Raw genomic sequence first — 14,822 nt, forward strand, 5'->3', positions numbered from 1 at the left:
TAACTTGTTATTGTTCGTGTGCTTCAAAGTAGGGGCTCGACTATTCGTCATGATACAAAGTTTATAGATGTATTGACTCGTGATTGAAATGTAAAACTCACATATATTTACATAAATGATAATATTTATATTGACCATCTTATTCGTTGGGGCTATCACATTTCTAAAGGCACTATTATTATTCTATATAGTTCCGAAAAATTTAATCAGTTATTTTATCTCGATTATTGTGACAGTTTATAAAGTTGTATAACTAATCACTTTGTTAGATTTGTTATTTATTTATTTTTTCTCTAGCTAAAAGAAATATCACTAAATATGTTAGATTTAAACTACTTTTAATTATTTATAATGTTAAGCGATATATTTTAATAATGTCAAACATATTTAAATAATTAAATAATATTATTAAAAGAAATTAAACACCTCGAACATAAGATTTTTTTTTAAAAGAATAAAAAGATAAATTACGTTAAATAATTTTTTTTTTATTTTTTTATTATTCTATAATTTTTTCAATAAATTTCTTGTGTCATGATACACCGACGGATTGAATCCAACTTATTCATCACAACTTTAATAATACACCAACGAACTACATTCTGTTATGGTGAATTGAATTAAGTATTATGACTCAATGACTATTTATTACGTTCACAAAATAATAAAGTATAATAAAGTATATATATATATATATATATATATTCTCAGTAATATTCAAACTTATAACCTTTAAATTGAAGAGTAATTAATAGAATATAACGTGGGGGGCCAAACAAATGATGAGTGAGTATTATGTCATTCCCATATAATTTTGGATCCGACTTCTGATTGGGCTGCTTAATTAGCCCATTTACCAAACTGGGTTACTGGTAAAGCCCATCAGCATGATCTGGATAGGTCCGTAATATGAGCAATTCACTAGGGGTAATACGGGAATTGCATAAAACTTGAATCCGGCAGTCATGTCCACCGTCCGATCCTTGCAACGAAAAGTGAGCCGTTCGATAAATACAACCACGCGAGCGGCTCCCAAAATTCAAATCACATTTGAAACCCGCTCTTCCTTCGATTCCAGTTGCAGTAGGCGACGAGAGAGAGTGAGAGAAAGAGAAGAGAGAGAGACCATTTTCAAAAAGTGGATCTAACGGTAAGGAGTAGCAGTATAGGTTCGTGCGACTCTCCCTCTCTTCGCCGATCTAAAATGTCTAGTCGCCACGAGAAAGAGAAAGGCGTCAACGTTCAAGTTCTTCTCCGTTGCAGGTACTTCTTAATCTATTTTTCCTTTCTCTCGTCGGCTATATGTATCTACATGCTTGTTAGAGGTTAGGGTTTTGGTTAGAAATGCGGGAATGGAATGGTGATTTCTAGGTTCTGTGTGTGATATGAGACAATCTTTTTGGGTGGTGTATTAGGCCGTTTAGCGACGATGAGTTGAGGAACAATGCGCCACAAGTTGTTACCTGCAATGAGTACCAACGAGAAGTTGCGGTATCGCAGAACATTGCTGGGAAGCATATCGATAGGGTTTTTACATTTGATAAGGTAAATGTGTAACTTTTGAAATTTATTTTAAGTTTCTGGTTGATTTCATTGTTTTCCTATCATATTGCCTTTGGTAATATTAAGTTTTGCTCGTTTTAAGTTGATAATAGCGTTTTCTGGAAAGTAATGTACAAGATGAATAGTGAACTTATGAAGTTCCAACGTTATGGGGCTTTAATGTCATTCCCGCCCAGGGGGGAGTTTACCGCTAGACTTGGGTAGTGTTGCTGCTCCGAGTTTGCAAACAATTGTATGTCCTAGTTTTTTTAGTTTAGCTAATTGTTTAATTTTATTCGAGCTTCTCATAGTAGGTTTCAATTTGTGTGAAACATTTTTTTTACCCAATTGGGTTTCTATTTCCTTTTTGGTCTGTCTTCTTTTCTTGGTTTTTGAAGTTTACTGGAGCTGTGCTCGAGTAAAACTTCTAAAAACAGAAGTAGCATTTTCTTTTCATTATGCTCATTAAGGGATTTGTTTTTTATTCTTTTCCCAATTTTTGTGTTATAAGCGTCAGACTTAATAGTTTGCTCATTAATTAGCTATGTAAGACTGTATGTTAAATGTTTGCCTTTAACGTGTTCCCATCCCGGATGTCTCAGGCTATAGTCTAGAAGCTGTGGTTTTTATTTTCAAAGGAAACCCTGCATTTGCTATCCTGGGCTAAGACGCAGCGAGTTTCTTGAAGTGATGAAGGATTTTATGTTTGATTCTGATATTTTATCTTGTGTTAGATCTTAGCCTTTTGTTCATGATGCACATAGGTTTTTGGCCCGTCAGCCCAGCAAAAGGATCTCTACGAACAAGCGGTGGTTCCAATTGTGAATGAGGTTTTAGAAGGCTTTAACTGTACTATTTTCGCTTATGGTCAAACTGGTACTGGAAAGACCTACACAATGGAAGGTGAATGTAAAAGATCAAAGGTATGGCGTATGCATCTGATCGTTGATCCCGTTCGTGTTTTCCACTTTTCTTTTCAGATCTTGTATGCGTTTTCTGTTCATCTTTAGCTGATAGTTCCTTTATGTACTGTTGGAATTGAACAGAGTGGACCCAATGGAGAATTGCCACAGGAAGCGGGTGTAATACCTAGAGCTGTCAAGCAGATTTTTGATACACTTGAAAGTCAAAATGCTGAGTACAGTGTCAAAGTTACTTTCTTGGAATTGTATAACGAAGAGATAACTGATCTGCTTGCACCAGAGGAAATTTCGAAAGTTGCATTGGATGAGAAGCAAAAGAAGCAATTACCTCTTATGGAGGATGGGAAAGGTGGAGTTCTTGTAAGGGGTCTGGAGGAGGAAATTGTGACCAGTGCAAATGAGATTTTTACTCTACTTGAAAGAGGATCTGCAAAACGCCGAACAGCGGAAACCTTATTGAATAAGCAATCAAGGTAACTGGTATTCAGTTTTGTTTTTGTTTTTAAGCTAAATTAGTTTGTTTCTTGAATAGTTGTGCTGCATTTCAGTCGGTCACATTCTCTCTTCTCCATCACTATACATATCAAGGAGGCAACACCAGAAGGTGAAGAGCTAATCAAATGTGGAAAGCTGAACTTGGTTGATTTGGCAGGGTCAGAGAATATATCTCGTTCTGGTGCTAGAGAGGTTGCTCTCTATCTCTCCTTCCCTCCTTCAACTTCTTATTTTTAATTTGTTCCTTCACAAAAAGTGCTCAGTAAAATTTTAGGTAGTAATTACAGAACAAACGTTGTTACTTAAATAGGGTCGTGCAAGAGAAGCCGGTGAAATCAACAAAAGTTTACTTACTCTGGGAAGAGTTATTAATGCACTTGTAGAGCACCTTGGACATATTCCCTACAGGTTTGAACTGCCGTTTTTGGTTACTTATCTGATAACAATATTTTGTTTGCTGTGGAGAGCTAATTTTGTATGAAACTGGAATCTAGGGATAGCAAGCTTACTAGGTTGCTTCGTGATTCCCTTGGTGGAAGAACCAAGACTTGTATTATAGCCACAGTTTCACCAGCTGTCCATTGTTTGGAGGAGACTTTGAGTACTCTTGATTATGCACACAGGGCTAAACACATTAAAAATAAGCCAGAGGTTTGTTATTATTCTGGACAAGTTATTTGAGGTAGTTTAATTTAAAGTTCTCTCCATTAGTAGTAGCTGCTGGAATAATTTTTTGTCGACCTAGTTGTTGTAAGAGTCAGTGAAATCCCAGGTTTGGTTTGGAAAACTACGAGAGTTTCAGCTTATAAAACTGTGTATAATTCACCCAACCTATTTATTGCATCTTTGAAATTTGAACTGGAGTGTGACCTTTGTTAACTGAAGTACTGCTTGCATGGTTTTGTGCTCTCACCTTTTTTAAAACAAAACAGTGGAAGAAGTATTATTGCCTTAGTAAATTCATCTTGGTAAATATTAGCATAGAATTGCCTTTAACAATGCTGTTATAAGAAAGTATATTGTTTTTTTTTCTGGTATTATTTTTTGAAATGTCCTTCCGATTCAAATTTTCCATTTGGATTTGTAATCTCTTGCTCCATGAATCGCCTTTTTCAACTCTCATCTACATTTGCCATTTGTTGCTTCCCTTGGATGGCGATAGATAATGCTTTTAGATGCGTTTTTTAGAGAGTCCATCTTATGTTGTGAATTACTTGCAGGTTAACCAAAAAATGATGAAATCAACTCTCATAAAGGATCTTTATGGCGAGATTGAACGACTTAAGGCAGGTGAGATATGTAGACATTGCTGTGGCTGCTGAGAAAATTCTACGAAGAGATTCCAATTTATATTCAATCTCAGGTTCCTGAGTTAACAGTTATTTAGCAATCTCTTTTTTTTTTCTTCTCCAGAGGTTTATGCCGCACGTGAGAAAAATGGTGTCTATATCCCCAAGGAGCGATACTATCAAGAGGAGAGTGAAAGGAAGGTATTGTTTTTGTGCTTTGTTCCTCTATGAGCTTTTCACAATTGGTATGTCATATCTTTATCCCAATGATGCTTCAAAGTAGAATGAACTCTGCCTCCACTGTCTTATGCATTTTCGTTCAGTGAGTGGTGGTTATGGTAGCTCTTGGACCTATTTTGCTCATGGCATTAATTTCCTTGTGTTTAGGCCATGACTGATCAGATTGAACAAATGGGGGTTCAGATAGAAAGCTATCAAAAGGTTGGTTAATGAAGTAGTTATTCACAGATTATTTGTTAATCTTTCATGGAAATATGAACTTACTTATTCTACATGTAATGTAAAAACACAGCAACTTGAGGATTTGCAAGATAAGTATGTTGCCCAAGTTCGAGAATGCTCTGACTTGAGCAGCAAACTTGACGCCACTGAGGTTAGTCATCTTTACTGGTGATTTCTATTTTAGGTCCGTGTATAGTTTCTTAAGTTATATAGTGAAACTACCAGAAAAATTTAAACCAAACCGGTAAATTGCTTGCCAACACTGAAGAAGAATTGAAGAAGTGTCAGTATGCTCTCAAGGAGAGGGATTTTATCGTATCTGAGCAGAGGAAAGCAGGTATGTTTCTTCCGTTTTCTTTTGGTATCTTGATGCTATTGTGGTTTAACACTGTTTCTGAATCTTCATAATAGAAAATGCTCTGGCAAATCAAGCATGTGTTCTGCGGTCTGACCTTGAGAAAGCTCTTAAGGATAATGCTTCGTTGTTCCTAAAAATTGGTATGTAGTTAAGCTTTTTCGAAGGGTGGCTACTTCTTCATACAGTTCCTTGATTTCTGAGTTTTTGAGACGGTATCATGCAGGAAGAGAAGATAAACTAAATGCTGACAATAGATCGGTTGTTAACAGTTACCAAGTAGAGCTCACTGAACAAATTGGTAATCTGTGCAACATTGTTTCTTCATCTATTGCTCGGCAAGAAGAACACCTTCAATGTGTTGAAAAACTCTGTGCCTCCTTTTTAAGTATCCATGATAAGGTTTTCAATTAATTCCAGCCTCCGATATATTGATGTCTCACTTTATGGTTTTGCATGAAATCATAAGTATATTTGACAAACTCCTTGTTTTGGTTTCTTTTGTGAATCTTTCCCCTAGGCGGTTATGGATATAAAAAAAAAGGTGACAGCTTCAAGGGCTTTGTATATTTCCCACATTGAGGCAGTGCAAAATGTTGTGCGCTTGCATAAGGCAAGCTCAGATGCTTGTCTAGAGGAGATTTCAACCTTGGCATCTTCAAATGCACAATCTATTGAAGAAGTAGGTATCGGCTCTAATTTAGGTTCACTTTTGACAGAAGCTTGAATCTCTACATAATGTCTTTTAGCTGTAGTACAATCATTTATTGTTTGTCGTTTAAAATCTGACGTGAATGAGTTTATGTATTTTAGTTTCTGGCATCGGAGAATGCTGCGGCAGCATCAATATTTGATGAGCTTCACGGTTCTCTTTCATCTCATCAGGTTGAAATGTCTCTTTTTGCAAGGGAACTGCGCCAGGTGTGTGCTTCAATGTTCTGTTTGTTCGTGCTGTGATGTCTTACGTATCATCTTATCGTGCTTATAATTAATATATTCAAAGCTTATTTACCAAATAGCAACCTTTTATTTTCAGATATAAATCAATGCTTTCTATCATTTGGTTTTTATTTTCTTAATGATTTCTATTTCGTGCTCTTGCAACAGAGGTTCCACGCAAGCATTGAGCAAACGAGGTGCATGTCTGAGTATACTAACGGGTATCTCCACAAGCTTTTGGAGGAGTCGAAGAAGCTGGAGAATCATGCAGCTCAAGCCAATGAAATTCAAATGCAGAGCCTTGCTGATTTTCAGAAGTCTTACGAGGTTGGCGTCCTTGTCTAAGCTCAGGTGTGCATGGTGCAGGTGTTTTGTCGGCAATTTTTTTCATGCATTTCCTTTTCAGGCTCAATCAAAATCCGACGCAGAGAAACTTATTGCTGATGTAACTAATCTGGTCTCCCATCATATTCGTCGGCAAAATGAGCTGGTTTGTCTGCTCTCTGTCATCTTTTCTTTCTACTTCTGTTCTATTTTAGGATGACGCTACATTTTTATTGACAGGTGGATGCAAGGCTTATTGATCTAAGAGAAAGGGCTGTTGTAAACAAGAAATTTTTAGATGGGCATGTTTCAATGATGAACGGTATTGCTACAGACGCAAAAAGGAAATGGGAGGCATTCTCTATGCAAGTCGAGAATAATGCTAAAGATGGTGCTGATTATTCTGCTGCCAAACATTGTCGTATGGAGATACTGCTGCAGAAGTGGTAAGTCCTAAGTTTTATCACTTTGTATGCATGAATTCTTTTCTTCTATCCCCTCCGATAAGTAGCCCTTCCCTTATTGTGTTTGCTTCAGTGTGAGCACTTCAGAATCGGCACTCAAGCACTGTGAAAAAACGAACGAGTCTGTGACTGAGATGGGTAATAAGCACGTCTTGGCCGTGACATCAGCTATCAGGTGAGTGGTTTGAATGGTTTTGTTGTCTTCCTCTTGTGGACGGAAAGTGCTTTTGCCAAATGGTTAATTTTGAACGATGAGTGCTTGAAATTCAGTGTTGGACTGTCCTGTCTGTCTGGCATTTTAGTGTCCTAGTACGTGTGTTCGTAGACATCTCTAAAAAGACGGAATTAAAGATACAAGAAAAGATGAGAACGTTATAATCATGATTTATTTTGGATTTTAACTTAGTCAGTAAATCTTTTCTTTAACCTTGCTTGTAGAAATGCTTCCGATGCTAATCAACAGCACAATGCTGAAATTGATGCTGCAAGACTTGCAGTGGAGCATGATGTAACAAAGAATAGCGAAAATATTATTCATCGCATAGATGGTGAGTTCTATGTAAATCTAGCTTGCAATTCCTTGTATTGTTAAGGGTCTTTTTTTTCCTGATTCACAAGTCTTTATATGCTTCTAGTAGACAAATCAAAGTACCTTGAGCTGCAGGGTAATATAGATAAATTTTAAGGCAACTGCAACACCAATTATTCAGAAATATGTGCTTTTTTAAGTTGGCTTTCAATTGTTTTATTACTATTGAGGTTTATAAGGTTTAAATGTGCATTTTATTTTATTCTTTCGGGAACCTACTGTAGGCATGTCCGAACAGGAAAGAGGATCTATACATGAAGTCATTGATACGGTTAAAGCTCACGGCAAAACAATGGAGGCTTTCCAAGAGGACCATTCATGCCAAGCTGCATCCATTAAGGAGAAGGCACAGGAAACATTCCAACAGAGATTTATGGTATGCTAATTTATCTTGTTATTACTAATCAAAACTATTATAATTTTAGTACAAGTAAATCATATTTCTGGGTTACTGCCATTCTAATTTAGGAGAAACTGTGGTTTGCATGTCAAATCAAGATCGCTTATTGAAGATTCTTGACAGTATGGAACGTGTTATAGTCTATTGTTTATACATGGTTAGTTGGCGGGGTTGGTAGTATTGTGATGGTTGGGCATAGGAAATTGATAGGCATTAGAATTCCATGTGTACGCCCGTAAGGTTGAGTTAGGCAATTTACATATGTGGAGAGCTTTAATTCTCATATCTCAGTCATGTTTGCATTTCGTGGAGTCTCCATTCTTCAGAAATCTACTAATCTATGTTGGAAATAAATTCAGAATTTTTATAGTATTTATTTAAAAATTTATTGAAAAATGATAATAAATGAGTTTATTAAGAAATTTCAAATGAAATTACAACAACCCATGTCAACTAGGTCACCGCAGGAATCTTGGTTCCCAGGAAAACAAAAGCTACCATCATTTGGTGCGTCATTTATTTATTTGCTAATATATTTCATCTTTTAACTTAATCTGCTTTGCAGGACTATGAACCAAGTGGCACAACACCCATAAGAAGTGAACCTGAGGTACCGAGTAAGAGTACTATCGAGTCACTCCGAGCCATGCCAATGGAAGATCTTCTCGAAGAATTTCGCGAAAACAATTCATACGAATCATTTGATTCAAAGGAGCTAAAACCTTCTCTAACACCACGCTCACCACTCGCCCAAATCAATTAAACTACCAGCCTTGTCTTGTTTAATCCACTGAACAATTGAGGTATTGTATCTGTATAATTAGTGTAATACTGTTATTATTTGCAGTTCAAAATGGTCACAGGGATAGGAGAAGATGAAGAATGTTGTCAGGGAGGGGGTGGTGTTTTCTTCTCAGTAATATGAATAATCCCTTCTTGGGATTTTGAAATGTGTAGCTTTAAACTGAAGAATGTAAATTGGGGCAAACGTTCACAATCATTATTTGAAACATACTCTGTATTGAGACCTATACCAATGATTTAGATTTTCTTGAACTTGCCTGGTACTGATTTTGTAAGCTGTTATGAATATGAATTTCAGTAAAAAATAGTTTTAAAAATGTAAGACATAATAATATTTGACAAACTTATTGTAAAGAGTAATATTAGTATAAAATATGATATGTGATATATTTTTTAATTAATTATGTTATAGAATTAGCCACAAGTATTTGAAATAATAAAGTTTTGTATGACAACAAATAAATAATTGTTATTGTGAGTAAAATAATATTACATATTTTTCTTGCAAAATTATTCTAATAATTAAATTTATTTGAGTTTGTTATATTTTAATTTACTTTATATTGTCAATATAAATATTAATATTAATTTTTTATTGTTTAATTTTTAAAATAAAATTATTTAATTTGTTTAAAATAAATATGAAGTTATTATTGTATTTTATTTTAAAATATGAACCTAGTAAATCAAATTAACTCACTCATTTAAAAATATTATTGATTTTATACCACATAATTTATATAATATTTAAGTTTCTGGCATCATTTAAAGTAATTCTATTTTTTTTTTAATATTTATTCAGATTTATACTTTGTCAAGAAAAGAAAATAAAAAAAATACAAAAAGAGATTATTATTATTTTTTTAGTTTACTTTTATAATATTTCAGAAATAAAAAAATTGTATTAATAAAAATTAACAACAATTCAAACTTTTTTTTTTTTTTTTTTGCGTTATAAAGCAGCCTCAAAACATTATATTAATGTTTCAATGTTCAAGAACCTCGAACACCAAGCTTCCCTTGTCACCTACAATGGAACATTACGCTTCCTATCAACTTCAACAGCTACTGCTGTCGCTGCAGATTCTTTATCTCAACCCCAGTTCAATGAGCAAACCACCTTAATTCCTATTTCCCAGATGCAAAAAACTTCAGATTCTCAATCTTCTCTCTCTTTACACCCCAAATCTTATATTTCTGCACTACTCCGGTGCAGAAACATCTTTCAAGTACGACAAGTTCATGCGCGAGCGGTTGTTAATGGTGCGCTCAGTAATTTAATTGTTGCAAACAAGGTTATGTATATGTATGTGCATTATAAGGCCATAAATGATGCCTACGAGTTGTTTGATGGAATGACTGTGAGAGACTCGGTTTCTTGGAGTGTAATGGTTGGTGGGTTTGCTAAAATTGGTGATTTTATGAATTGCTTTGGAACTTTTAGGGAGCTCATTTGTCGGGGGTTGACTCCTGATAACTATACTTTGCCTATAGTGATAAGGGCTTGTAGAGATAGGATGGATATGGTGGTGGGTAGCTTGATTCATGGCGTTGTTTTGAAGTTTGGGTTGATCTTCGATCATTATATATGTGCATCTCTTGTGGATATGTATGCAAAATGTAAGGCCACTGAGGCTGCTCATGTACTGTTCGATGAAATGCCTAAGAAGGATCTTGTGACTTGGACTGTGATGATAGGTGCCTATGCTGAGTGTGGGAATGCTAGTGCATCTTTGGACTTGTTTGATCAGATGAGGAGGGAAGGGATTATCCCGGACAAGATTGCTATGGTTACTGTTGTTTATGCCTGTGCAAAACTGGGAGCTACGCACAAGGCTGCCATTGTTCATGATTATATAAGTATGATGAACTTTTCTCTTGACGTGATCTTGGGGACTGCGATAATTGATATGTACTCCAAGTGTGGGAATCTTAAATCAGCAAGAGAGATCTTTGATAGGATGCAAGAGAAAAATGTGATTTCTTGGAGTGCAATGATTGCTGCCTATGGCTATCACGGGCAAGGAAGAAAGGCTCTTGATCTGTTCCCTATGATGTTGAGTAGTGGCATATTGCCTAACAAGATCACCTTTGTGTCTTTGTTATATGCTTGTAGTCATACTGGTTTGGTTGAAGAAGGTCTCGAGCTTTTCAATTCAATGCGGAGTGATTATGCTATAAAACCTGATGTGAAACATTATACTTGTATGGTTGATCTCTTGGGCCGAGCTGGCAGACTAGTTGAGGCTGAGAAGTTGATTGAAGATATGAGAATTGACAAAGACGCCGGGCTTTGGGGTGCATTGCTTGGAGCATGTAGAATTCATAAAAACATGGAGCTTGCAGAGAAGGCAGCAAAGTCCCTTCTTGAACTGCAGTCGGAGAATCCTGGGCACTATGTCTTGCTTTCAAATATTTATGCAAATGCAGGTAGGTGGAAGGATATGGCAGAAATCAGAGATTTGATGACTCAAAGAAAGTTAAAGAAACTTCCTGGGTATACTTGGATTGAAGTGGAGAACAAAATTCATCAGTTTAGTGTTGGTGACATGAGTCATCCTTGGTCAAAGGAGATTCATGGGATGCTGAACAATTTGATTAAGAAATTGGAGTTGGCTGGTTATGTCCCTGATATAAATTGTGTGTTACATGATGTTGATGAGGAGGTTAAGCTTGGAATGTTGTCAACACATAGTGAAAAGTTGGCAATTGCATTTGGTTTGATTGCCACACCTGAGGGAGCTACTATCAGGATTACAAAAAATCTCAGGGTATGTAGTGACTGTCATACATTTTGCAAGTTTACATCCGCAGTCACGGAGAGATTGATCGTTGTTCGCGATGCAAATCGTTTTCATCACTTCAATGAAGGAGTTTGTTCATGTGGGGACTATTGGTGATCCGATTGTATATATGCAGCTTTGATAAGGTTAGTATTCTATTGCACGGTCGATAAAGTTCCGTTAATCGTGAATTTCTAGGGTTACTGCCTCCACATTTTAGTGGCATAGCAGAGAGTATTTTAAACTTGCATAGAGTGGTGTCACTAATTCAAGTAGGTTCTATGATTGACAACTGAGAGAGTAATACATAGACTTTTGTTTAAGATTTTAGGTAACGCTTTGCCACTCTAAATAGAATTTGTTTAACAAGTTGATTGGATTACTCACAATTCAAAAGAGCAACTATGCTTTATACATAGCGTTTCGTATAAGCGCCTTATGAACAAGAACTATAGTTCAAACTTAATATTCTTTATCTCAATAATTTGATCATAAGGAGTAACTACGCTGGTTGTTCATGCTTTTCTTCTTTAATTCCTCATAAAAAATAAAAAAAAGTCCTGAAGAATAGATCAAGGAAAATGCAACTTGAAAGTTTAGAGCCACTTTCACTAATCAACTTTCTGAGCAAAAACAGAGTACCTATATGTGTCAGAGTTAAGAGATTCCAGTGTAGGACATGTCTCTATTTGAATTCTCTATTGATGCTGGAAGGACTTGGAGTTTACTATATGTTGACAGTGATTTTCTTTTTTTTTTTTTCAAATTCTAGTTCTACCAATCATTCTTTAGTTGAATGATTAGTACTTTTACTCTTTTCTTTAAATTGTAAATTCGAGTTAAATTGTGTGTTCTGTGTATATTTTTCTTAAAAAAAATAACTGTATTGTAATTAATATGGAAGTGTCATCTAATTATTGAAATATATGAATTTCAACGAAATTGATACATTTTTAGCCCTTATCTACTGGGGAATACTATGGTGCTTTGGATCATGGTAGCTTCACAATTCCATGTCTTTGAATTAGGTGAAAAAAAATCAGAATCACTGTAAATAAATGAATAATTGATTCATAGCAACTCTTTTCTTTCTTATAAATTTGAAGTCACCATCCGTATAAATATATTGTAGGGTTCAGGCCTGTGGATGTATGGGGATGGAATTGGGATTTTGGTGAGTAGAAGCTTTGTAGCCCTGTGAACTGTTCTCTAGTTGTCATTCACTTTCATCTTAAAGAGACATGCATCTTTTTAGATGCTTCAATATTCTCACTGTTTATGGATTACTCCATTCATCATTCTTTTACCCTGTATAATAGGTTATATATATAGCTTTAACTTTAGGTATCCAATAGTATGAAATATGGTATCCTAATATAAAATTATATACTTATTCTCCTTGATAATGTCCTGTCTGTGGATTGTCTTACCGTATAGCAATAATACATGTATTATATTGCATATATTCTTAATCATTCATTCATTCCTTTGTTTGGCTGAAAATGAGAAAGCAGTTTTACTTATCTCTTTCGTTTTTTCAATGATTATCCTCTTTTACTTAATTTATACCATGTCTTACACATTTTATTTTATATTCATTCTGACCAAAAGTAGACCATTGCCTAAACTAATTATTCTCTTCACACAATAAAACAAAAATCCCTGGTTTCCAGACTGTGTTAATTTGTCATAAAAAGAATTTTGATTTGTCTTAAAATCTTGATCAGGATAGGATTAAAAAAATGACATAGATGTTAAATAATAACGATTTTTTCACTTTATTTTAATTATAGAATAATTATACTTGATTGGAGATATTGTAACTTACTAATATATATGATGATATGTTTACTAGTGATGATAAATTTTGTTGATGAGGTAGCTTCTTGCTCTGTTATAGATATTAATATATATGGAGTTGATGCTTTGCTCTTGAATTCTTTTCTTTTTTCTTTTTCAGACAACAGAAAATATTAAAATATATTTAATGAACTAACATGATCTGTACTTGAAAGTAAAATTTTAGCTGTCTGTTCATATATATATATATATATATATTTATTTATGAAGAAAATATTGGGTCACATTGTTAATTCAACATGGCTCCAACTTAATCTTCACAGATTATTAGTTCATAAACTTGTATGTTTGTGTAGTCAAGAAATTGAGAAGATATAAATAGTTGTTTTGGTTATAAAAAAGTTGTCTTTATATCATATGAAATAGAATTTTTACACTTCAATTTTGTATTAGCAACTAATCAAATCTCCAACCTTCATTTTTTGTGAAGATGGAGAAAGATTGTTTGATCTGAATTTTTGTTGCAGGTGAACTCACGTTTTAAATAAGAGAATTCTTTCTGACTTAAAGAAGAACATGTTGCATTTTTTATACAGTTTAGAATTCTAGATCATCCTCTTATATATATATATATACATTTGTATCTATGTATATATATATATATATAATGTTCTTATAGTAGACGATGAGTAGTGACACTAGGTGATTGGTGGGATCACATGGACCAAAAAACACTCTTTTAACAATTAACAGAAAAAAAAAAAAGAAAACCTAACCCCTCACAAAAGCAATATATATATTTTTTAACATGATCTACAACATTATACCATAGAAGCCCTTTATTTTCTTTATGAGGGTGAGCAAACAAGCCCTTTAACGTGAAGTAAGTTGAATGGCAAATCACCCACTTACCCAAAAGATTATATATAGCAAATTATTTAAGAAGACACACAAAAGTTAAAAAAGCCAACAATAGTGTGATGTCTTATATATATATATATATGTATATATGTATGTACATAGACAATAGTGTGATGGGTAACAAAGAATATACGATAAGGTTATATAACACATCTATATATATATATATATTGATTTTGAAAAAAAAAAAAAAAAAAAGCTAAAAACTTAGGTTAAATTAGAAATAGTTTAGTGCCACCTACCCCTTTAATTGTTTCCATATGCATAAAATATATTGGCCACTCGGCAAAAGAGAATAAACCCCACATTCATGCCTCCCTCTGCCACCACTTGAATATGTTAGTTTAACTCAGAAAATAAATTGAGTTTCATCATTCTGTCTTACCACTTAACAGTGATATGTCATTTTCACTTTATTTGTTTTCTTAAGATAAAATTAATATGTATTTTTTTAATATATGTTAATAATAACGTAACGGATAATATTATATTTAAAAAAAAAAAAGAACGAACACACGATAAAACATATATATTCTACTCGAACCCACATAGGAATGTATAAAAGTATATTACTCCAAGTTTAATAATTTATCGAATGATTATCTCTTTCACACTTAATCTTGTCAATTCAATCTCTACATAAATTATAACGATTTAGGTAATCAATAGTATTATAATTTTTTTTTTTTAATAAATACACATGCAAACATATTAAAAAATATTTACTATATT

General features: G+C 34.1%; 1 protein-coding gene and 1 pseudogene across 1 annotated transcript; both read left to right on the forward strand.

Annotated features, from left to right (window-relative positions):
* The first annotated feature begins 1,036 nt into the window (after positions 1–1,036).
* On the forward strand, positions 1,037–8,838 carry LOC110810629 (P-loop containing nucleoside triphosphate hydrolases superfamily protein). Its single transcript, XM_022036851.2, has 23 exons — positions 1,037–1,263; positions 1,416–1,545; positions 2,307–2,465; positions 2,589–2,938; positions 3,014–3,152; positions 3,271–3,368; positions 3,455–3,611; positions 4,181–4,250; positions 4,374–4,450; positions 4,637–4,690; positions 4,782–4,862; positions 4,937–5,048; positions 5,123–5,209; positions 5,293–5,468; positions 5,587–5,748; positions 5,880–5,987; positions 6,174–6,332; positions 6,412–6,495; positions 6,570–6,775; positions 6,867–6,968; positions 7,232–7,341; positions 7,607–7,758; positions 8,348–8,838. Exons 1-23 carry the CDS (start codon positions 1,205–1,207, stop codon positions 8,543–8,545), a joined length of 3,030 nt encoding a protein of 1,009 aa, XP_021892543.1. The 5' UTR covers positions 1,037–1,204; the 3' UTR covers positions 8,546–8,838.
* A 715-nt stretch (positions 8,839–9,553) lies between these two features.
* Positions 9,554–11,783, forward strand: LOC148252807 (pentatricopeptide repeat-containing protein At3g26782, mitochondrial pseudogene; annotated as a pseudogene).
* Positions 11,784–14,822: the final 3,039 nt, after the last annotated feature.

Source organism: Carica papaya, chromosome 8 (genome assembly GCF_054855325.1).
Source record: "Carica papaya isolate Zhongbai chromosome 8, ASM5485532v1, whole genome shotgun sequence".
Lineage (NCBI taxonomy): Eukaryota > Viridiplantae > Streptophyta > Magnoliopsida > Brassicales > Caricaceae > Carica > Carica papaya.